Source organism: Idiotropiscis lumnitzeri, chromosome 5, assembly GCF_059441095.1.
Source record: "Idiotropiscis lumnitzeri isolate Australia: NSW breed Sydney's pygmy pipehorse chromosome 5, RoL_Ilum_1.0, whole genome shotgun sequence".
Classification (NCBI taxonomy): Eukaryota; Metazoa; Chordata; class Actinopteri; order Syngnathiformes; family Syngnathidae; genus Idiotropiscis; species Idiotropiscis lumnitzeri.
In genome coordinates this window covers 19,181,037-19,203,875 of record NC_142395.1, presented here as the reverse complement: position 1 = coordinate 19,203,875, position 22,839 = coordinate 19,181,037, and the positions used below count along the sequence as shown (strand labels likewise).

The window sequence follows — 22,839 nt, the reverse complement described above, 5'->3', positions numbered from 1 at the left end:
CTGGTTCATAAATCAATGACCCTTCCTCCTCTTTGAAGGTTCAGGTCCTGAATACATTTAACCTGGATTTTAAAAAAAGTTGGGACTGACTCCACTGGTGTTGTAAACATTCGTTTTGAGTGCAGCAGAACAGCTAGATGCTGCTCCACCATGTTTACGTTGAACTCTGTGGGCTACTACTTGAATTAAGACTGCAGACCTCAGAGCTCCTGGGTTAATATTCCATGAACATTTCTTGAAAACATTTTCCTCTCATTCCTTACACTGTATACAGCAAATTTTGTCGAGTACATTGGAGTATAATTTACTTTGAGAATTTTGTGCTGCATATTTTACTCTCAAACTGAATTTGAGTATTTTAGGAACCTTTTTCTATTTCAGTACTTTGTTTTCGAATGTCTTGAGTCCTTTTGTTTTAAATGTTGCAGTTTTAACCACATCCAATTACCTTGTGCATGAAATGTACAATTTACAATTGCTTCCTATAGCCTTGCCTACATTTATACATGTGACTTATTTTTTATGTATTTTAACTTAAACTTTTCAACCAGATACAAACCCATTGAGGTCAGGATTTCTTTCACAAGAAAGACGTCCGCAGCACATGTCCGTTACAAAGAAGTGACAGTGCAGGGTAAATCATGCAGCATTTGAAGTGCAATCATGTTTTCAAATAGTTGAACATTCAAAACGGGCTTTGTTCAGAGGTCTCAAGCAGGAAGTCCCTCAGCTTTGAACAGAACCTGATTGGAATTCTGAGCGTTTCATTTTAGTCAACCGTGCATTCCATACTGCGGGGGGTTACAAAGCTGAAAGTGCTTTTCACAAATTCCATCCTTACTCGATGAACAGATGAAAAACAATTTAGTGCAAAGAATTGCAAAGCATCGCAACTACTTTTCTTTTGCAACAAATAAGGACGACTCACATATACACAGTGAATACATACAGGAAAGCTTAAAAATGATTTGTTTGACAGCACTAACTGGGACATAAAAACTCTGTCCTTGTACAGAAAATACTCCATTGCCTAGAAATTTGTGTGTACTCACTTAATTGCAATTGTTAATTGTGTGTGTGAATGTTGAGCAACTGAATTCTATGAGTGGTGGTGCGTGATCTTAGCATTCCTGTGACACTCCCTCCTCTCTGATGAGGCTCCCAGTCAAGCCCTGTCAGTCTGCAGTTTACTGGAGTGTGAGCTCTCCAACGATCTCTGTGCTCTTTACACCCCTCATTCCATCATCGGAATGTTGGTTCTCTTCTAGGCCATCGGGTTATGTGAAATGTTACATACAGAACGCATGTTGGTGCATCTTAATAAATGAGAATATTCTGTAAAGGTTTATTTCAGAAAGTGAAATTCCAGGATGTAGCGCTATTATACACAATATTTTTCAGAAGGCCATTTTCAATAGAACAATTTAATTTAATTGGTTCCTATATGTGTTCAAATCTCTTGAGTTGATGATTTTGTTTGTGTTAATAAGCAGTGGTTAGATATAATCATCAAATTAGTTTGAAATATGAAATCATCAAATATTTCAATCTGCGGTGCTTTGAAATCCAAATTTGTTCCATGACCCCCATTTACTACCTTCCAGCCTCCCCAAAAGATTCAACTTTTTTTTGTAATGTGCTTCTTATTATAGATAATAGAACCCCATAATACTTTATATTATAATGAAAAACGTATAGTTATTGAATAATTACGCCACAGAATATAAATAATTAATAATTTGTTTATCATGATTAATTCCTTGCAGTTCACACTGATCTGCATGACTTGGCCACCGGGGGCAGTACAATATGAAGAAGAGTTTCACAAATATTGTTCGGTAAGTGATTCCCTAAGCTACAGCAATAGTTGTTTTTCACTCAGGATGAAGACTGTGGGTATTGTTATCTTGTCTGTCTACATATGTTGCTGCACCATTTATGTTCACATAACCATTGCTTAGAGTGTTAGAACACTGCCACATACGCTAAATGTAATTTCTTAGACTTTCTACGACATTCTCCATTATGTGTTAGAATTATGCTTGCTGACCTTGAGGCAAAGCAATGCAGTTGTTTTAAATACACAGCGTACAATTCTAATTTTTAGTTTGACAGTAAATATCAATTGCATTGGAGCGGTATTAAAATTATTTTTTCAATTATCGTTTAATGCAATATTAATCAGATTTTTTTTTTTTTTAAGTGTCAGCGAATGGTAGTAATAGCAAATCAGAATTTCACAATATAGTTACTGTACATGATCCTGCATCAGTGATGTTGTGTGTGATTGTGCATGTGTGTGTCTTTAGTATCATAATCAATGCCCCAGCTGAATCGGAGCCAGGAGATCCATTAGGGCTGATTGAGGACCACAAGGGTACAGACATTACTCTGAGAGAAGGTGAGGATGACAACACACAGAAGCATATGCACACACACACACGTGCACGCGCACACACACACACACAAGAATAGGGTGTGGCTGTTGGCCACTGTGCGTCGTGATGAGTTAAGAGGTGTGATGACCATCACACCGTCTCCTCCATTCTTTATCCTTTTTACTGCAGTGCCATTAGTAGAGTAAAATACGAATTAATAACCCAACAGAACATTTGAAACAATTACTATGATGTCGTGTGCCTTAAAAATCAAAACACTTTTGAATAAATATCACATCTTTACTTCCCCCACTGTATCCCGTGTGTGAAGAGTTCACATGGGTCCCATCCGTCGTGCTCCTCTCAGCCTCCATTTGAGAGCGAACCTTTCCCCAGGGGGATAATATGTGCTATTGTGTTTGTGTGTGTGTGTGGTCCCGATATTATTCTCCCCACTGCATTTCTATGGGGAAGGGGGGGAAAGGCTGTTCATCCTTTCTGTCTTTATAAAAAGCACTGCGCTGTGAGGAAGTTGACAAGACGTTCTTCTGGTGGCGACACACAAAAATCAGAGATGCAGGCTATCACAGCGTTACAATAAGCAGCTTCGGTACGTCCATGTTAGGAAGTGGTGGGAAATGTTAGATTAGAAAGTTCAATGCCAAGAAATCTAAATACAACAATGTTATTGATTTGCTAGAAATGTGTGTGCAGTGAGCATTACATTATGGGAAAAGTATGATTAGTTACAGTTTAAAATCTTCGACGTTTGTTACCTTGACATTTTGAGTTCACCCAGCTTTTTTTTTTTACAGTGTACAAGTGCTGCTATCGATACACAAATGGGAACATGCTCCGAATAAAACTAGCCTGCACATAATTCTACCCATCCATAGTAAACGTATGTTCTAAATTGAACTAAAACCAAGAAACGGTTGTGACATCGATTTATGCACCTGACACTCCTCATTCAGACAGACACTTTTTCAACATACACGTTCAACAAATGCAATCAAATCGAATGAACATGCGTGCAAATTCCCGCCATTTGACATCTCCGCAACTTGAACTTGAAATCATTGAAGCCGATTTTGACTTTGACTCAATCTGCAGTCATGCCTCACCGATGGCGACGGCAATTGGCGCGCTCCTCTGCTGAGCTGCGGTCCGTCTACCTGCAGCCAGTCTGAGTGCTTCTGAAGCCAATTGGATAATTAGGTTCTCCTGGCTGATTTCATTAAAGAAGCCGCTACATTCATTTAGCTCACGATTCTCCTCAGCTGCTTGGAGAGGCTAATGGAGGAGATGGGGAGATATATGGGAAGCAATAAGACATGGCAGTATCTTGTGCTGTGTGATACATGCACTGATATATCTAATAATGTTGTCTTTATAAAACACGGTTTTACGCAACACTTACTTTTTCAATCCTCAACAAAAATACCATCTCTCATTGGCATTTTATATTTTTACTTTTCTTACCTCCTCCTCTAATTGTTTCCAGCATCTGCTTTGCGATTTAATTAGAGAGGACATTATTTTTCAAAAGGACGTAAATGTCAGGCATCATGATAGCGAAGCGCCAGATGAGATAGCGAATGGAATGGCTTTGATCCAGAAATCAATTCCACATGTCAAGCAACAGATATGTTCTCTGGAATTTACGGAGATATGGCAAAAGGGAGGTGAAGGGAAAGAAAAAGCTGGATAGTCAAAGTCTAACTTGAACTGGGGAAAAAAATGTAATAAATTACTGGAGTATTCCGAAATGTCCATGCATGGATTGCGCTATTATTGTGTTAGATAAAATAAAAGATAGTGTAACTCAAAAGTAAAAAAAAGGGCAACATTCAACTGGCAAGTTACAGAAAAATTTGATATACTCTAAGTGTTTCACATTTCTTAACGGAGCATTTCCAATTTCACGACAAATTTGTAAGACTTCATATAACACGTGAGCAATGATTTGATTCTATTGGGCAGCACACTGAAAAAATTGGTGAGTTGAATTGGATCCATTTTATTTTTGTCAAAGTGGCTGCTAAAAATTATATCATCTGGATCCAGATACATCTCAAGTATATTGTCTACGTTAAAAAAAAAAATCAAAATCCAGATGATTGTTCTTTTGTGTAACCACTGGCTAGAAAGAAAAACAGAGTAAATTCAACAAACAAAAGGTCGGGGCTGTGAGCCGCATTGAAAATGACGTCAGAGCAACCTAATTAGTTGTTTTGATCATCAGGTGACATACTGACAGATGTTTGTGAGACTGCATTTGCATCCATTTAACAGTTGAGGTGCTTTTCATATTCAGCTGTGAGAGCACTTGAACTCAAACTTGGCGGGCAAACCCTCTGTTCATTGCTGAACAGCAAAATTTCAAGACCAAAATTTGCTTGGATCACACAACCAATGACACCAATAAAGAAGCTCGAGGACATTCTAAATATATCCAGTCCTCGTGAATGAATGACTGTTTTGGTCCAGATCCAAATGTTCTCTTCGTCGGAGTCCTACGTAAAACCGTCCGCCCGACCATCTCCCCCTCATCTGTAAAGCACAAAATAAATGGATTGGCTCGGACACTTTTCCTTCATAATTGTTAATTATGGAGAGTGCTCGGCGAGGCACCCACTACGAATGAAGATGGGATGTCCCTCCCACTCTGTCCATTTTATGGGATTGGTCTTCTTCCCAAGGACACAAAACAGGACACTTGCGATGAAGGAGGAGACGCATGGGATGGGTGGGGCACACGCGTCATTCTTTCGCATTACTATTGGTGGAAATCATGGCAACAGGCGCCAGGATGCTACATCCCCCCCAACTCAGCCAAGTGAATCACAACTGACCACCAGCAACCCCCACCCAATCCAAGTGGCTCCTGCTCCAGTCCAAGACGAGAGTACAGCACTTAAGGTAATGTAAATAACCGGGGAGGGAGAGCTATTTTAAGACATCGCCTTTCACTATGGCCACGGGTGGGAACAAAGACGCAACCCAAGCGATTGTAATTTCACTCACGTTTTCAGACATGTTCTCCGTCTACCATCAAACTTGGCTGAAGGATCTGTAGAAAAGAAACCCCTGACAAAAAAAATTCTGTTAAGGAACGCTGAACTAGCTATCGTACCACAAAAAAAAAAAGACATTTAATTAAAAAAAAATATTACTAATAAAAACAATTTACTATTCCAAAGTAGACTTTATATATATTTTTTTACATTATAATGTTACATTTTTTTTTATTGTTACATCTGCGATGACATCAAAAATAAATAAACATTTAGATAACATCCTTCCTTCTTATATGATTAATATTAAACAGCAATTTGTTATTTCTACGCCTCACCCCGTAGACTGAAAAAAATATTTGTAGAATTTACTAAATTTTATTGTCAAGGGGTTGCGTGATATATCATCTGGATTCTGTTTTTTTTAAGTAAACTACACATTCACTTAAAAGAATTACCTGCATCTAGATGACTTTGTTTGCAGCCACTTGACAAAATAAAATTGCGTAAATTCAACACACCATTGTTTTCAGTATATTTAAACGAATATATACTTCACAGAGAAAATAATCTGTACATGGCCATGAACATCACACACATTACAGATTCAGAATTCAAAAATGACTGACACACAAATCTGCGACAACTTGACTTGCAAAAAAAAAAAAAAATGCACAAACAGCCAAATACTTTTTTTTTTATATAGGATTTGAGATTACATTCATATTCAAGTGTTTTGTTTTTTTTCACGGCTGCTTGACCAGCGTGCAGTCAGGACTGTGGAAATTCCCGTTTCACTTTTTCACATGATTTACATTAAGGCAACAGAAGAAAAGTGTCATTTTACGTTGATGCTTCAACGTGAAAACCGCTTCTGGAGAACTACGATGCTTACGGCGATGCTTTAAATCAACTATTTTTCGTGACTATTGTTTGCATTTGTTCTATTGAGCAATGTGGATGAGTTGCCAGTTGATTTGTCGTCATTATCTCTCTTGTCTTCTTTTATTAATAGTAAAAACAATTTTAAAAAATCCGTTTTGGGGGCCGGTTAATACTTTTGAAGCGTTTCGTTTAGGCAATGACAATCTTTTTCGTGTGAAAAATTACTTATAACCAGTAATCTCGATTTAATGGATGGCAAGATGGCACAGTATGAGAAGGTTCCCTTTCAAATTCATTTTTGATAAAGATATTGACAGCGAGCATGATGTTTTTGTTGTCGTTACAAATTTGAATATAACACGGACGGAATTGATGCACCACAAGTCACATCTTCAAAGATTTTACAGGTTTTGCGGGTGTCAAGTGTTTTTATTTGCAAATGAAACTTGTGCTGTCAAGCTTGAACTGTTCCATGTCTTCTTTATACTTGTGCAGTTTGATATTGTCTGATTGTTTACAGAAAAAAAAAAAGGATCGTGAAACAGATGCAGAGATTATTGAACACCTAAAGTATGGGAGCGCTTGTGAAAGTGTTTATGATGTATTTCATGTGCGATCACAAAGCTGCTACATTATATATCGTGATGAGAATTTTCACACTATTTAGCAGGATTTCTTACAGAAAAATAAATAAATGTTTCATTCATGAATATTATCCAAGTAGTTTAGAAATACTCCTAATTCTCTATTTCTACAGGTCATTTCCTTGTTGACTGCAAATGAATTCTTATTAATCTATACGTGACTATATGGTGACTGATGACAAAGTGGCACTTTCATCAAACTTTCGGTCCCACTCAGTGACGGCATTTTTGTGAGTGTAAATGGTCATCCGTGATTGACTCGCAACCAGTCCAGGGTGGCGACTGCCTTTCGCCTAAAGTCAGCTGATCCAGCGGTAAAGAAAATGGACGGATGAATATGCATTTTTTTGTGGAGTATATTGTAGCAGGATTGCTGAGGGGTGCACGTACAGTCCACAAAGCTTGTATTGATGTTGTGATGGGAAAGTTTGAATTGCGTATTAACCTTTTGTACAATTTTCAGCTAATTTTGTGAGAACATATTGCTCTGGAAATGACCCAAGTGTCCCAGCTAGTACCTCATTGTCCCTCGGGAGGAAGTTTGCTCATTGTCTTCTTTTTGATTGACAGCCGGACGAGTTCTTCCGCAGTCTTCGAAAAACCACATCCGGAGCTTTTCATTCTTCATCGTGGTGGGAGGAGTCAGGGCTTGACTCCTCCTCTTCCTCCTCCACAGTGTCTGTTGGCAGCGTGTCACGACGCGTGAAGGCGGCCGCCAAGGTCACACTCAGTCGCGGTTTGACAGGCGCCATCTCAGACAGCCCGATGTTGTTGCCACGGGTCACGAGCGTGGTCTTATCCATAATCTCTCCACTGTGCTTGGACACGACGGCGTCGAGAAAGTCGTACTTATGAGACACCTTGCCGCTCTCAAACAGGTACTTGGCCAGGTAGGAAAAGACAACGTTACCCAGAAAGGAAGCCAGCATAGATGCTGTCTTGAAAGGAAACTTTTGAATGACAATATCCTCCATTTCTCCAGTGATGTGGTGTTTGCGCTGCTCGATGGTCCACCCTGGGTAATAAATGAAAGGGGGCAGTTGCAGGTAGGGCTCTCCGCCACCTATACGCAGCACCATACCAAACAAGTACGCGGCCACCGAGCCATACGTGTTGGTGCCTTTGATGAAAAGCACACTGAGGAGCTGAGGGAAGATGATGACATAAACCAAGTCTGAGCTGAGGTACCACAGCCCGTAAACTGTCCCTGTAACCAGCGCCATCAACGTGGCAAGACCACCGAACACAAAGATGGTGATGCGCATGACCCACACAATCTCACGATCTGACGCCTGCGGAGACAAAGCGGAGCGGGCACGTGATTATGACGAGCTTTTATCGAGTTTTGCGGATGGAGTGCAAAAACGAGCGCACACTGACCGACTGTCTGAAGGCCAGCTGGTAGATGTTCCTTGCAAACATGGAGCTCGCTGACAGGATGGACGAGTCAGCGGATGACATGACAGCAGCAGACACTGCACCAAGGCCAAAAAAAGACACAAATGGCGGGCAGAGGTGCTGGAGGACGATGGGGAGAATCATATCGGCCTCTTCCTTGTCTTTGGGGGCGATGGCACCATATGTTGTTTGGTTCCAGTCTGAATGAGGGATGTGCATCACATTTATTCCGGAAAAAACTTTACCATATAGACACAGAATTAATTTGCTTTGACATCAAATCACCTGTAATAAAATTTGAAATATTTTTTCTTGTGATATGGGTGGACTACAACCTGGACTGCAATCAATGGCAATGTGATTGGGAATTGATACATTGATTGGGAATTGATACATTGTCAGCTGCATGAACATAATCTACTCTATGTAAACCGCTACACTACCATTCCAGAAGCCACTACTTTAAAACCACTAAGCAGCAATAATTTTGTATCAGACAGTATTGTTCCAAAAAAGACCTCATGATGAAGAAATATAATATCTGCTGAGTCTAGCTACATTTACTGTGTTGTTGTTTACGTGAGTAACGTATCGGATAAATTGTACTGTACGGTAGTGATGGGAAAATGAAGGTTCAAGATGTTTCATGAACCAGTTGTTGTATTTTTTGACTCCTCTAGATGGGGCTGTTGGTTTAAAAAAAGGGTTTAAAAAATGGCAAGTCAGTGTTTTTTCAGCCCAATGTTGAACAGAGAGTGCCATCTACAGGAGTCCAAAAATACTACAACTGGTTCATGAAGCAGATTTGAAGCTTCATTTACCCATCACTACTTGTCGGAGTTGTTTTCTACTGTCAGATTTTTTTTTAACCACATTACATTGAGTGTTGTTTGTGCCGTTTTTTTTTTTTTGGAGGGGGGGTAGATTTTCTTTTAATATATTTTTATTATTATTAGGAAATTACATTTTATTTCTTTATTTTATGTGTAATTGATGATGCTCATGCACTATTTAAAAAAATAGAAGTTACTCACCAGTTATTCAGTACAAGTACAAGTATTTTTCACAGTGAATATGCACTCAAGTAATGTTTAAGTCATATTCTAAAATACCAGTACTTGAGTACACTTTTGGGTTACTCTAGTCACCTCTGAGTACAGGATAATCATTTAGATGAGAATAGGAAAAAATGAGTTTTAAGTTTTCATGGAAGACTCCAAAATCAGAAGAGCAATCCACTAATTTGGTCCCTTACCTCCCTTAGACAACATTTAAAATGAATGGCTGCTACATTATGAATGAGTGGAACCAGCTGCTATTTACTCTGCTCTCTCAGATCTAAAGGCAACATGGGCCCACCCTGAGCGGCACACACCAATCATGAACACAAACACAGGCAAACACACACACGTGCACATGCCAGCATGCATGTGAGCGGCCTCACCTGTGGAGGCCCCGATAGCGCCAATAAGAACGGAGGGAACGGCCATGACGAGGCATCCGAAAGCAGCGATAAAGGACAGGACTTGTGCGTAGGTAGCAGAGGAAGCAGATAGGACTCGTTGGAAATACACCTGCCAAGGAATGCCTCCAAGCATCTGGTGTTAAATTACACAGCAATGAAATACATCTGGAAATTGAACCACGATCACAGCATCATTATCATTCGATAGATAACCAGGAATGGGTCACCGTACCAGGAGGCAAAAATTGTCGATCCAGACCCAAGTGTCACTCTTGTTGACGCTACCCCTCCACGGCGACTGGTAAACGTGCTTCACTGCAGTCACCGTGATGTCAGACACGGCTGGGTTGGTCAGAGCAAAAGGGACGCTGATCCACTGCAGGTGGAAATGCATCAAGAGAAAACATAAATCCCCTTTCATATTTCTCCTAGATATTCAAACAGCAGCTATTGGGCTCTCTAGATTCTGATTGTGAAAAAGGCCCTTGAACTGACAGCTGTATTGTAATATAATGCCCCACCACGTGGCTGAATATGCTAACAAGCGGCATGGATAAAATGTCATCATCATAGTGTCGGTGCGCCTAATGAAGGGAGGAGTGCACAAGAGCAGGGTTCGAAATTACCAGAGGCCGGATAACCCATGGCAACTACGCAACTGTGGCAGTTATGGTGCTATGGCGTTACCAGAACATACATATATATATATATATATATATAGCATGAATCAGGTTTAGCCTCATATTGCTAGCTTGGGCTAGTCCAATTGGTGCTTGCCTTAATAGACACCTACGAGTACCAGCAGGACCATGATACAGCAAACTAACATCGTCAGTAAAGCGTAGCTAATGGTGAGTGATATTGGTAATCATTTGTTTTTATCTACTTCTATGCCAGTCCTTCAAATTTATGATTCACCATTAATTATTTACTTTCCACATTCTCTCAAAATGTACCTACCAGGCCAACAAAGATGCAGAAGAGCTGCACTACGTCAGTGTAGGCCACTGAGTAAAGTCCTCCCACCAGCGTGTAAAAGATGGCAATGAGGGCCGAGATAATCACGGACATGTTGATGTTGATGTCCACGATGACGCTGAGAGTGGCACCTAAGGTCACAATCCAAGGTGAGAGGACAATAGGAAACAGACGATGTCATGCAGACACAACCAACTGCATTGAGGCAGTCATAAACGTACCAAGCGCCGACAAGATGGCGGCGGACCAGAAGATCTCCCCCATTAAAGCGGGTATGAAGAGCAGGCCGCCCATGCGTTTGCCATATAGCTGCTGGAATGGGTCCAACATGGTTACATAACCTCTTGAGCGCATGGGCTTGGCGAAAAAAAGCCCTCCTATTAGACAAAGAAGTCACATGTTTTCACATTAAGATGCAAAGGATATCATATAGCACTTCAAAATATGGATTTCAAGAGAAGACTTGGAAAAAGATTTTCAACTATATTTGGAGAGCTGTTGATGCATTCACAGATCATGTCTAATAACACATCGCTGTTGTCGGGCTGAAACCTCCTATCTCACAATTTGGTGAATTTAATATATTTAAAAAAATAGATACTATAGGTGTATGGACAGAGCTCTGCCGTAAATAGTGAAAAAAAAAAAAGTGTGACACGCTCCCCCGCCAATAAAAGGTTTAAATTAGCTTATGGATGCCACAAGATAATGACTAAGGACTATTTTTGTCGAACTGAAGCGAGTGTACTCATAAGATTGTTTCCTTGGTACAAGGATGCAACGACATGGAGCTCAATACAGTGAATAACCGAGGTTATACTCCCATTTAAAGAATAAAAATACAAATCAGCTTATGGGTTAATTCACATATGTTACACTGCAAATATCAATTTTGCTGTACAGTTTTATCAAAATCAAAACAAATATCCACGATACATGTGAAGTAAAATACCAAATATAGATTTAAAAATGTCCGGGCAGGCACCACACACACGCGCTCATTCGCACACACGCCATATAAACTGCACACCAGCATGACTACACAAAATTGATCAAATTCACATTATGGTCAAACCAAGCATTTCAAAATGACGTAAAAATCAACAAAATAGTAGATTTCCATATATGTGGTTGTCCAATTTTCCACTTTTGTCATTTTTTTCTTTCAATTTTCACATTTATGCATGAATGATCCATTAAAACAAAAATAAATAAATAAATACATGAGAAAACTGGGCATAAGTTTTTTTAACAGGAAATCAACGATACGACAAGAGAAATAGAAAGAGAAAAGACATGCAGTCGCCTCACTCACCCACAACAAGACTGAGGGCATATCCAAAAGGGGCTTGTGACCAAGCCAAGCCATAATCTGGCAAGTAAACGTACTCCGCTGTGCCATTAATGTAGCCTCCTCCAACCCAAGTTGCTGAAAATACCAGGGACAGAAAAAAAAACTACTTAATCCAAAATGCACAATTAGTTTTTACTCCAAACTTGCATTGCAGGGTTTATCATGATATCGTGCCTGTTGTTCTTAGCCAAAAATTGTCCTGGCCATTTTCCCAAGTAGAGCGCAATATTTATTTTTTTAAAATCTGCTTTCACAAAGGCATTGATCATTTTGATTAGAAGGATTACTTGTTCAATTATTTATGAATATATTCACGTTGTGCATTAAACACAAAATCTATACTTGACTAGACCTATCCAGCGAAACATAAACACCGATAAATATTTTAAACTCATTACCTCAACAAACATTAGAATTATCTCTTTTTACTTATTTGTTTTTCAAAAACTCCAATGAGAATGAAGTGAATTAGACAAAGAGATCTCAGACAAGAATGTGTACAACTTTTGAAGTATGGGCTCATTAGAATTGCTATTGAGCTGAAACAGTTTTTTCAGATTTTTGATCGATTAAAAAAAGAAAAACGGCAGCCTTACCTGTCATGGTAAATCCTCCGACGAATAATCCAATATCTCTGCCTCCGACCATGATGGTTTCGCTGCGGTCTGTACCCTCGGCCTCCCCGGAGTGTTTGTTCTTCCATGCCGCCCAGATACCCACAAAGAGGATGAGCAGGTAGAAGACCGCGATCGCCACAAGCCCCTCGACATGGATGGTCATGGTCGCGCCGGTCTTGCGCTAAGAACAAGGACGCATGGAGACCTGCGGCGCGCGCGCATGTAAATGATCCTCTATCTTTTGCCAAGTTAAAAAAAAAAAAAAGTGTCAATGTTGATTTTAAAGTACTTTTCGACATGAAGCATGCGTGCAATGGAAATCACTCACTACAAAACCACAGATGAATAAAAGTCACAAAGACGTGCATGCACGGGACGAAACACCAAAATCCCATTTGAGCATTAATTTATTTTAAAATGTGAAAACTTGGGTTCGTTATTTTGTATTTCAACACGGAAAATAACGGGCTCAACTGTGCGTAATTTGCTTAATTACGCACGAAATATTACTTGACCGCAGATTTTACGTCACAGAAACCAATCAAGGGGGAAAAAAAAAACTGGTTGACTAAGTTATCAAACTATACAAGATTATTTTAAACGTACCTGAAAAGTTTCGAGAGGCATGTGCTGGGCTCGTCGGACGGCTCGGCTCCAAAGCCTGAGAGGAGCGCTCCAATGTGACAATGGCGGAGGTCTCTTGGGTGTCTTGGTGGGCTTTTAAGGGGGGCAGGTATCGTCAGAGGACTAGAAGCACACGTCAGAGGAACCGAGTGGCTCCCGTCCTCTCGATGAGCTTCTCTTACATGCAGGAACACGTCATGTGTGCGGAGATTCGAGTACGTCTCCAATCTTCAATTCCGGGCTGCTTTAAACATCTCAATTGGACTGAAAAGAAAGTCCTTCGTCCATTCTTTGATGTCATCATAAGAAGTCTCCATTGGGGGCAGCTCGCCCTACTGGGTCATTCATTTTTTTTTTTTTAATTTTTGTCACATTCAGCTCACGAGCACAATTAGCTGACTCACGCAACCGTTTTTTTTTCCGGTGCCGAGAATGGAATTGACGCATCAACTGAAGGACACTGCGAAATCAATGGATCAAATGTAGCAAATTTTAAATTGAATACTTTATTCAAATAATTCTTAACAAGAAGCGATTCTTTCACTCGATGTTAAATTGGGTACACCTGTCTGTACAATTTAATGAGATCAAGCATAAGAGTTTAATGCCATTGCAAATTGCCCTAAACTAGCACTCATAAACACTATTTAACTCCAAAAGATGATATGCCATTCTAACACGTTGTCCATTTTTATATCACATACATAACTATCTTCCAAAACAAACTAATGAAAATGGACTGGGTGGAAACCTTAATATATTTACGTGCAAGCTTTTGAGAGAATCTCTGCAGTCAGACGGTTTTTGTGACTCTCAAAGAGACTTGCAGCATGACTCAATAGGTAATTTGGCAATTGGACAGGTATTTTGGCCCACAATTCATGAGCAAAGTGCTCCGACCTTCCGTCACAAGGACACAGTAGTCCCAGACTGCGTATTTCAGCAAATTCCAGGTTCACCAATTTCAAGTTGTTTCATTCGTTGGCGTAACCATACCAATTTGCACAACGAAAATTAACAAAAGTGACACAAAAGAGCAGGGTTAGCTACGTTTTGGGGCAAATCGGGCACAATAAAACTTGATCTCAAATTTTGTGATGTGACTGCTGACAAAGTGTTTTGGGCAATATTATGTGCTACATATTCAGCCAAATTCTTCAAAACTGATTAGAGGGTGCTTCACAATAGATGGACAATAACCCAAACCACCTGAAGAGTTCGTAAAAAAATGGATCTGCAACAGTCTATTCAATCACCCGACCTGAATATTTTGCTATATGGGCTGTGAGACTTTGTTTCATGTAAAATGTGTTGTGGATTAACACCAGTTGTGGAAAAACTATCGATTGTGCAGGTGTACCGAAAGGGCGTGGTTACACAAATTTTAACCTAATCTACGCATAAGAGTTGTAGAATACTTGATAAAAGCGCTTGCCTTCAAATGGAGATTGCAGATTAACACCAAAGCAATTCTATATTGTATAAAAAGCACAACACCTGCTTCTTAAATTCAGCATGTAGTGTTAAAAGTCCATCAATTAGGTGGACCTACTAATGGGGTCCTGCGGGCAATATATGATAGTCGTGTCCAAGCTGACAGGCGCCCAATTAGGATGACTCCTGGAGAGCAGCAGAGAGATTTTATGACACATCTGACTTACATCCTGGCACACGCACGTGTGCTCGCTAAGCAGACGCGCACAAACAGAAGCCATATTGCTGCTCAGATGCCTAATTGAAAGTTACGGCCGACGAGTGAAACACACACGCAGTGCCCCCTGCTGGCAAACTATGGAATAATTCCAGTACCAGGGACAGAGACAACAGCAATGTATCAATACCATTTAAAATTCAATAAGCACGTCAGAAGCAAACGAAATTAAAGGAGCATCATGTTGAAAAGCACAAAACAACATTACAAAAATTCAAACAGACATTGTGATTTTATAACAATACGTAACATTTTAGTATACACGAGTTTTCCTTAGTCGCCTAGTTTTTTTTGGGTCAAATCTACTTTTCAATGTTTTTTAAATTGCTTTAAATGATTGTGGCACTACAGGGGGGGTAGTAATATTAAATTATTATAAAATGACACATTATTGGGATTCTTATGTATAATTAGTTCTATAAAATGAGTATCGGCTAAAAAAAAACAAACTCCCAGGCCAACGTAAAAAACTACAAGAGCAAATATTGTGAATTTGTGAATTGGGGGAGATGTACAAGTGTCCTCGGTTTACATTACATTGTTTTGAAGTTAGCAATGGCTGGCCAAGAATACATTTTTTATGGCCTATAGTGTTTTACATGCAACCATTTACATTACTTCCTAAAAAGACATTATAATATTATAACAATACTTTTATAAACATAAGGGCTAAAATAAGTGTTAGGACTTCAAAGGAAAATACCTTCGATCCCATGTGGGGGAAAATGCAAACTTTGGAGCCTAGAATAAATGACAGCGCTGTAGTGTTTTGAGCAGTTCGAGGCCGACTGGCTGGCCATTTAATGAGCAGCTGTTGCTGGCAGGGCTGTTGGATGGAAGCGTGCGCAAGCCAGAGACAAGACATGCACACACACTCACATTACCTAATTAATGAGACATGGGAAGAGACCACTGTGCAAAATCTTTGCCCCCAGAAAAGCTTTTTATTCTTTGAGAACATTTACACAAATAAAATACATTTAGCTTAAGATGACACAGAACAAAGATCATCAACAAATGATCCTAATATTGTGCATTTACATATAAAAACTATTTTACAAACAATTTACTCTATAAAGCCTCTAAGTGTTCCATACATTTTCAGAACTTTGCACTGGCCTCTGTCATAACATCAGACATCTGAGGACATTGAGAATTGAGCTGAACGCTGCACAAAATGCACCATCATCCAATTTATGTATTTTTTTGAAATCTTAAATGCAATGATTTGACTGTTGATCTGATGTATTTTCCCTTAATAGCAACACTTTGTGTTGTCTTGTGTTGACTAACTAGTCGAACTAAACGTGGATTATCAAGATCGGCTAATTCAGGGTTCATAATCTCAGCCTAAAATGACAAATTGCGCCACTGAAATAAGGCAAAAATAAAACTGATACATGTACTTGCCAGTCTTCTTGTGAACAACGAAAACTATGGTGGACTTTGGAAAATAATTAGTGACAGCTTCTAAAAGCACATGTTCAAGCTTCACATAAAAATGAAGTAAAAACAGACAAGAAGAAAAAAACATTAGAAATGTTAAAAGACAGCTGCACAAGTAATAGCTGCAATGAATGACGGAATGACGGCTTTGCCACATGGATTTGTTTGGCCCACAAACTAGAAGTGATATCACAAAACTGTTTTGTCCAAAACCTTCTTTTCTCATTCTCTGCAGCACATTTTAACTGCTCATTGTCAACTATTTGTTAAAAAGACATTCAGAAGTGAATGATGGCAAGTTGTGTACATTTCTTAAGTAAACCGTCAAGTGTACAGAAAAACACGAGAAAACATGATGCACGCTTGAAGAGATGTGAGATATGGTCAATGGAAGAAAGATGATGCTCGGTGACGACCAGGCCGGGTTTACACATTCCTAAAGATAAAGCAAACATCAGGAGAGAATTGTTTGGAATCTGTAGCGACATGGAGAGAGAAAGAAATCAAACCTTGATAGTAAATTGAATGGAATTCTTTCTTACGCAAGTAATTATGAAAGTATTAGCACAGTCAGTGTATGAATAAACTATATTGGCACAATTTGTTGTTACATAGCGGGTTCATTGCTTTTAAAATTTTGTTCCACTGACAAAGTTAAAAAGAGAATTATTCCATAATATTTATATACTATTTTTCTAGTTCTGCACAATTAATTGAAATGAATCCAAATCTCAAATTTGACTGCCACAATTAAATTAACCTGATCATCTGTGATCGTGACAGTTGCTCCGCAGCATATCTAATGAAGCACTTTCTCAACCACAAGATACTTGCATATTCATTCAGTTTGGTTGCGGAAATGTTTTAATTCTTGAATACATTTTATTTTTCTTCATATGATAATCCGCTCATTTTAAAGAGTCGTTCTTGCTGACTTTGTTTGTCACTGGTACTGGAGAATCAAAACGCGCACTCCGATTTTTTAAGAAAATGACAAAAATGTTTTGGTACCTCCACCTGCGAAAGATGCTTCACACCCTCATGTTCTCATTGATTTGATTTGATCTGAAAATGGCATCCAAAGTGAAAGCAATTTGATAAATGATCACATTTTCAATACTGGACACACCCACGCACACGTGACTCAAGATTACCTTGTAACCATTCCACACCCTCCTGTAAGCCATCTCCTTTCAGGGCGTCAGTAGCACTGAAACAAAACACCAAGATGGATAAGTTATGCATCATGATAGGTTCAATTTTTAAATATTACAAGTAATGATCCGATATTAATTTGGATTATTTTATTTCATTTTTTTTATTACTGAAGAAGCACCCAGAATGCTTTCAACTTGTGACAGTGTCACGTGTCTGTTTTATTGTGGCAGGTGCTGCCCCGAGTAAGAGTGAATCGCAGCAAGCTTTACACTCACAACTCACTTTTGTTGCTAATTTAAAAAAAAAAAAAAACACTTCTGAAAACATGTTTCTTCTCTAATTTCCAACTCAACTCTATCGAGAGGATGTGAACAACTTCCACATGTTTGCAAACTGAGGAAGATTTTACAGCAAATTGCAGTGCAAATATAGTCGTACCAGATGTGCCAAGGTTTGTCCTTGATACTGTCCAAGCACAGCAGCTGGGAGACTTTCACTGAAGACAGAGCGTCTCTGACATCCATCTTGTTAGCCAAGAACAGGATGGGAATTCGCTTGTGCTTGATGTCTATTGTGAGATGGACAAGAGTTGTTGTGAGGTGGATGAGAATCTAATGGCATCATTCAATTGGAAACGTTGAGACAAAAAAAAAAATACCATGATGTGGTTAAGTTATATTACAATTACAGTGGGGAAAAAAAGAATTCCCCTAGACACACACATACAAACTTACCAGGATGATTTAATAACGTGTCCAATTCTTCTTTGGCCACAACCATCCTTAGCTTATCGGCGCTATCAATGACAAATATGACAGCCTGGCCCTCCCTGAACGACACCATTTGTGCAATGTTAATCAACATGTCAATAGGACAACATTTACAGTCTTTCTGTGAGCAACTGACTTGTAATAGTGCTCCCACAGGTTCCTGTATCTGCCTTGGCCTGACATGTCAAACACTGTGAAGGAAAGACTACACAGAGACATACTTTAATAATATATTGATTACACAACAAATTAACGTGTTAGGATGAAAACCAACCTGGATGTTTTGAACTTCTCTATGCTGAAACCAATGGTCGGGACAATGTCTTGTGCCTGAGCCTGCAAATTAAATATCAAGTGTTATAAAACCAGGACGTTGATTGTTGATTGACAATATGTATGCCCAAGTACAAGTTTCATTTTTAACAGCGGCAAGCGGACTTACATTGGAGGGCTTGAGTTTGTTGATGATGGTAGTTTTCCCGCTGTTGTCGAGGCCGAGGCAGAGCACGTTCACCTCTATCTTGAAGCCCAGCCATCCTGCCAACTTGTCAAACAGCCCCATTGGCAGCAAGCATCTACTCTTGCCCCGTCTACAACCAAGGCCAATAGCGTCGTATGAATGCTGAGAGAAACAATTACATCTCCCGTTTAAACGTAGGTTCATTCATTAGTTAGTAGAGTTAAGGACATCGTGCCAAGCCAATTATTTTGCCGGCCTGCTGTGATGCGCGTCAAGTGGAACCATGATGTGATATTAAAAGGTGAGAACGTATTCTAGGACAATCATATATTCTTTTTACAGACATTAGAATTCCTCAGCTTCTAGAAAGATTCTCGGCATTGCAGTCTTTCACTGCAAACTGTGTCCGAGTATGTTGGAAAGACAAGCATGTGTATATGTGTGAAAAAGTAATCGGCCCCGACACCTGATAACTTTTTGGGTCGGCAGCAACATATGAAACAAAAGCATTTTCTAGAACAGGTAATGAGTCTTTCACATTCACTGTGTGGAGATATGTTGGTCCACTCCATCTTGCAGAATTGCTCTCATCCAGAAAAACTGGAAGGTTTTCGAGCATGATCCGCCTTTTTTAAAGTCATGCCAAAGCATTTCAAACAGATTCAAGAAGAGACTTTGACTAAGCCACCGTCATTATTTTCTATTTAAGCCATCCAAAAGTTGACTTGCTGGTAGGGCTGCACAATATGTTGGCAAAAAATGTGATTATCACAAAGGCATGGAATGAGTTTCTTGTGGAATTGTATGCTTTGAAACAACCAATCTTGGCTCCGCTTCCAAAAATGGGAGAGCTGTGATAGGTCATTACCTGAACCCAGAGCAATTGTGATGTCATTTTCATTTGACAGAAGTGACAAAATGGCCGCCCACTGCGATGGCTAAAAGCGAGTGGATTTTGCTCCTTAATTCATATTCCGTAAATGCAATATTAATCAGAATGCCATGTTTAGACAAGTGAAGGCGCATAGAAAATTTTATTGCAAATATTTTTGGGGGGTTGATTTCCTCTTTAAACGTTAAAGTTGGGAAACCAAAAATAAATACTTTGAGACGATGCAATACATTACAACTTATTTATATAGCGCATTTCACAACAACTGGATCTGTAACTCAGCAAAGGGGTCAACTACTTTTTCCATGGCATTCTAATCGGCATTGTCTTTACCCGCACAACTTTTTGGACTTTGAAATATTTAGTTCAAGTGATTTCTCACTCAGGGTTGTGACCAACTCATCGACTGCCCGTTAATACTGAGTGAGAGCCTCCATGTTGTGCATGCGCTCCAGTTATACCTGGCAGCTCTGCAATTGCCGTCTGCTAGCCGGTCTGAGGCCATGTTAAACCCTGATCCTGGGACATGTAATGCACAGTCAGCTGGGAGAAATCCCTGTGTAAATAATGAGATGTGAAAGACACTTTTTAACACTTTGAAATGCTCCCTTTCCATGATGTTGAAGCCACCCAAACTGGTACATCAATAGTCCTAATCCAAAAGGGCGTAGATTTCCTCCATCGTTTTCGAAAAGGTCTGACAGAGGAATGTGAGATGTGTGTTGGCACTGGCAGATGATGCCCAGGCTCCAACAGGTAGCTCCGTGAACAAACGAGTCTACATGAGTAGCTGTGCCATGGCAAATAAAATTGTTTGCCGGCTAGAGAGCCATTACAACAACCCGGATGCCAAGCAAGTAAAGCGCTGTTGATGTTAGCGGTCAATTGAAAAAAAGATTGACTCAAAAGCAATGGAATACATGGTGGAGCATACATTTAGAGCCCATGTCAGGAGTTGGCAGAGTAGCGCCTCCTTCATATCATTATATCAACCCAGGTAATCTCATCTACTCTTGTTTACTTCTGAGTTGTTACCGTCTTGCATTGACATTAGTGTAGTTATTCATGAGCAACTTAGGGATCCGCTGCATTAATGGTGATCAGGGTCCATACCCGAGTCTTCTATGATAGGTTCTAGAATCTATGACAGTCAAGATGACATGCCCAAGATATGTGACATTACTTTCTTAGGTTCTAGAATCTAAGACAGTCAAGATGACATGTCCAACATATGTGACATTACTTTCTGAGTCCGAACGCATCTTTGATATATTGGACTACACCTGCTATTATGTATAAACATCCATCCATTATCTGTCCCACTTCTCCACACGAGGGTCGCAGGATACAATTAACTAAAATAGCAATAATAATCTTAGCATTGTCCAAAGAATTTAATTCGATTGCTTTGATTTCTTAAGAAGAAAAGTATGGCATGACGCGGGTGTATTTCTATGCATTACTATATGGTCACACTCTTCATTTTTTTGAGGGGCGGTATTTGGTATTCAGTGACAGCTTCACTTACCGTAAGAAACTACCTAATGTTTGTATCTCGATTTTACTCTTTGACGCGCATATAGTCTCAATTTTAAAAACTGTCACAAGAACCTCGCAACTGTGCATGTCATAACTGCTCAACGCCGTCCCTACACGTCGGTTGAAGATCAAACAAAAAAAACACAACAAAACAAAACCAAAAAAAGCAAATCTGCCATTCCAAAACCATGCAACCGATATTTACGACGAATGTGTTACGTAAGGTGCGCAGATACTGCTGGCTGATCGACAAGATGTAGTTTTATTAGCTCGTTAGCCGTTAACCGCAACTAAAGAGATTGTAGCGTAATTAACAGTCACGGTCCTATTTAGTTAATCTTCTCTGCTCTGTCACCATACAGGTTAGCCTGGGCTAACTCCCCTTGATAGTAACGCCAATTCGCCGCTTCAGATCAGATTATTTATATTAGCACGAGGTTTATGTAAAACAAACGTTTTAATGTGGACGCCATGAGATTCAACAGTCGGCAAAATCTGACGCGAAACATGCGAGTGACGCCACATAAACAACTAACGTCAGAGCTAGCGTCGCTAACGTTAGTTAGCATGCAACTTGTAACTCTTAGACAGAAGCCTTTAAATGGGTTTAAGATTACCTTTGATTAAACTTGGTGGTCTTGACGCCAATGTGCACAGAACTGCAACCTGAGCTAGTTTATTCCATCACCGGTGAGTCCTGTCCATTGTTTTCATTCATTTCTCGGCCACATTTCCATGGTGCCCGGGATACACTCCTTACTTATGATGCATTCTTGGAAGTCCGGATTTTACAGCGTCAAGTCAGTAAACGGCTAGCGGAACGTCCACTTGATCGTACGTGACGAAATCGTTTGTGCTTTGTCTTCGTAAATACATGTTTATAGATCATTCGTGTTTTTTTTTATGTAACGCGTGTGTTTTATTTAGTACTTTTGCTAATCAACACTACGTTGCTGGTAACAACAGAGCTCGACTCAAACTTTTCCTAGTTGGAAGCTAAAGTTAGTAGAACCTTTAAACCCACAGTGACATAATGTTATGCTCGTCAATAAAATCGATGTGATTAAAAAATAGGATTTTGTAGAAAAACGAATTTCATGAATGAATGCTTTGTATATTTTTATTGCACTAAGACCCACTACTCACGAAAAGTTCATGAGTTTAGACTTTCATGATTAAGCTAAATTGCACCAAAAGCTTTACAAGAGAACTTATGTTTTCCTCTAAACGTATGAAAAATGTCCAACTGTTAAATGTTTCAGTGCTCTTTTTTGCTAATAGCTGTTTTCTCAAAATCTGAACCGCAAAGAAGCCCGTTTAACAACACGTGACCAATACCTGTCCTGCTTCAATTAGTATTTAAACACTTTTCTTCCTCATACTGTTCACATTTTGACGTGAAGAAGACACAGAATAAATGATCCTCAATATCTCGCTGTTGTGAGACTTGAAACAGGATGTTCTCAGAGTGGCAAATAAGATGGAGTGTCAGGAGTGTCATAA

The 22,839-nt window shown here is 39.5% G+C and overlaps 2 protein-coding genes and 1 long non-coding RNA gene across 6 annotated transcripts; 1 reads left to right on the top strand and 2 right to left on the bottom strand.

Moving 5' to 3' along the window:
- The first annotated feature begins 1,691 nt into the window (after positions 1-1,691).
- Positions 1,692-8,629, top strand: LOC148337164 (uncharacterized). 2 transcript variants are annotated; one of them, XR_015843277.1, is made up of 4 exons: positions 1,692-1,838; positions 2,310-2,401; positions 7,495-7,814; positions 7,907-8,629. It is a non-coding gene; the product is annotated as an uncharacterized LOC148337164 (long non-coding RNA). The 2 variants fall into 2 exon arrangements; XR_015843276.1 differs by having other exon boundaries at positions 7,495-8,629.
- On the bottom strand, positions 4,081-13,521 carry LOC148337163 (high-affinity choline transporter 1-like). Its single transcript, XM_088297024.1, has 9 exons — positions 13,343-13,521; positions 12,716-12,941; positions 12,081-12,194; positions 10,987-11,142; positions 10,748-10,896; positions 10,020-10,163; positions 9,767-9,920; positions 8,305-8,522; positions 4,081-8,216 (listed from the first exon to the last, which is right to left on the bottom strand). The coding sequence occupies exons 2-9, from the start codon at positions 12,897-12,899 to the stop codon at positions 7,542-7,544; spliced, it is 1,794 nt and encodes a 597-aa protein (XP_088153150.1). The 5' UTR covers positions 12,900-12,941; positions 13,343-13,521; the 3' UTR covers positions 4,081-7,541.
- Positions 13,522-15,981: 2,460 nt separating this feature from the next.
- arl6 (ARF like GTPase 6) lies at positions 15,982-22,178 on the bottom strand. 3 transcript variants are annotated; one of them, XM_088297231.1, is made up of 10 exons: positions 21,954-22,178; positions 20,259-20,353; positions 18,888-19,035; positions 18,720-18,781; positions 18,582-18,650; positions 18,410-18,504; positions 18,114-18,243; positions 17,672-17,727; positions 17,529-17,582; positions 15,982-16,993 (listed from the first exon to the last, which is right to left on the bottom strand). In XM_088297231.1, the coding sequence occupies exons 2-9, from the start codon at positions 20,300-20,302 to the stop codon at positions 17,557-17,559; spliced, it is 630 nt and encodes a 209-aa protein (XP_088153357.1). In that variant the 5' UTR covers positions 20,303-20,353; positions 21,954-22,178; the 3' UTR covers positions 15,982-16,993; positions 17,529-17,556. The 3 variants fall into 3 exon arrangements, with proteins under 3 accessions (XP_088153357.1, XP_088153356.1, XP_088153358.1); XM_088297230.1 differs by having other exon boundaries at positions 15,982-16,953; positions 21,954-22,169; XM_088297232.1 differs by lacking the exon at positions 20,259-20,353 and having other exon boundaries at positions 15,982-16,953; positions 21,954-22,154.
- Positions 22,179-22,839: the final 661 nt, after the last annotated feature.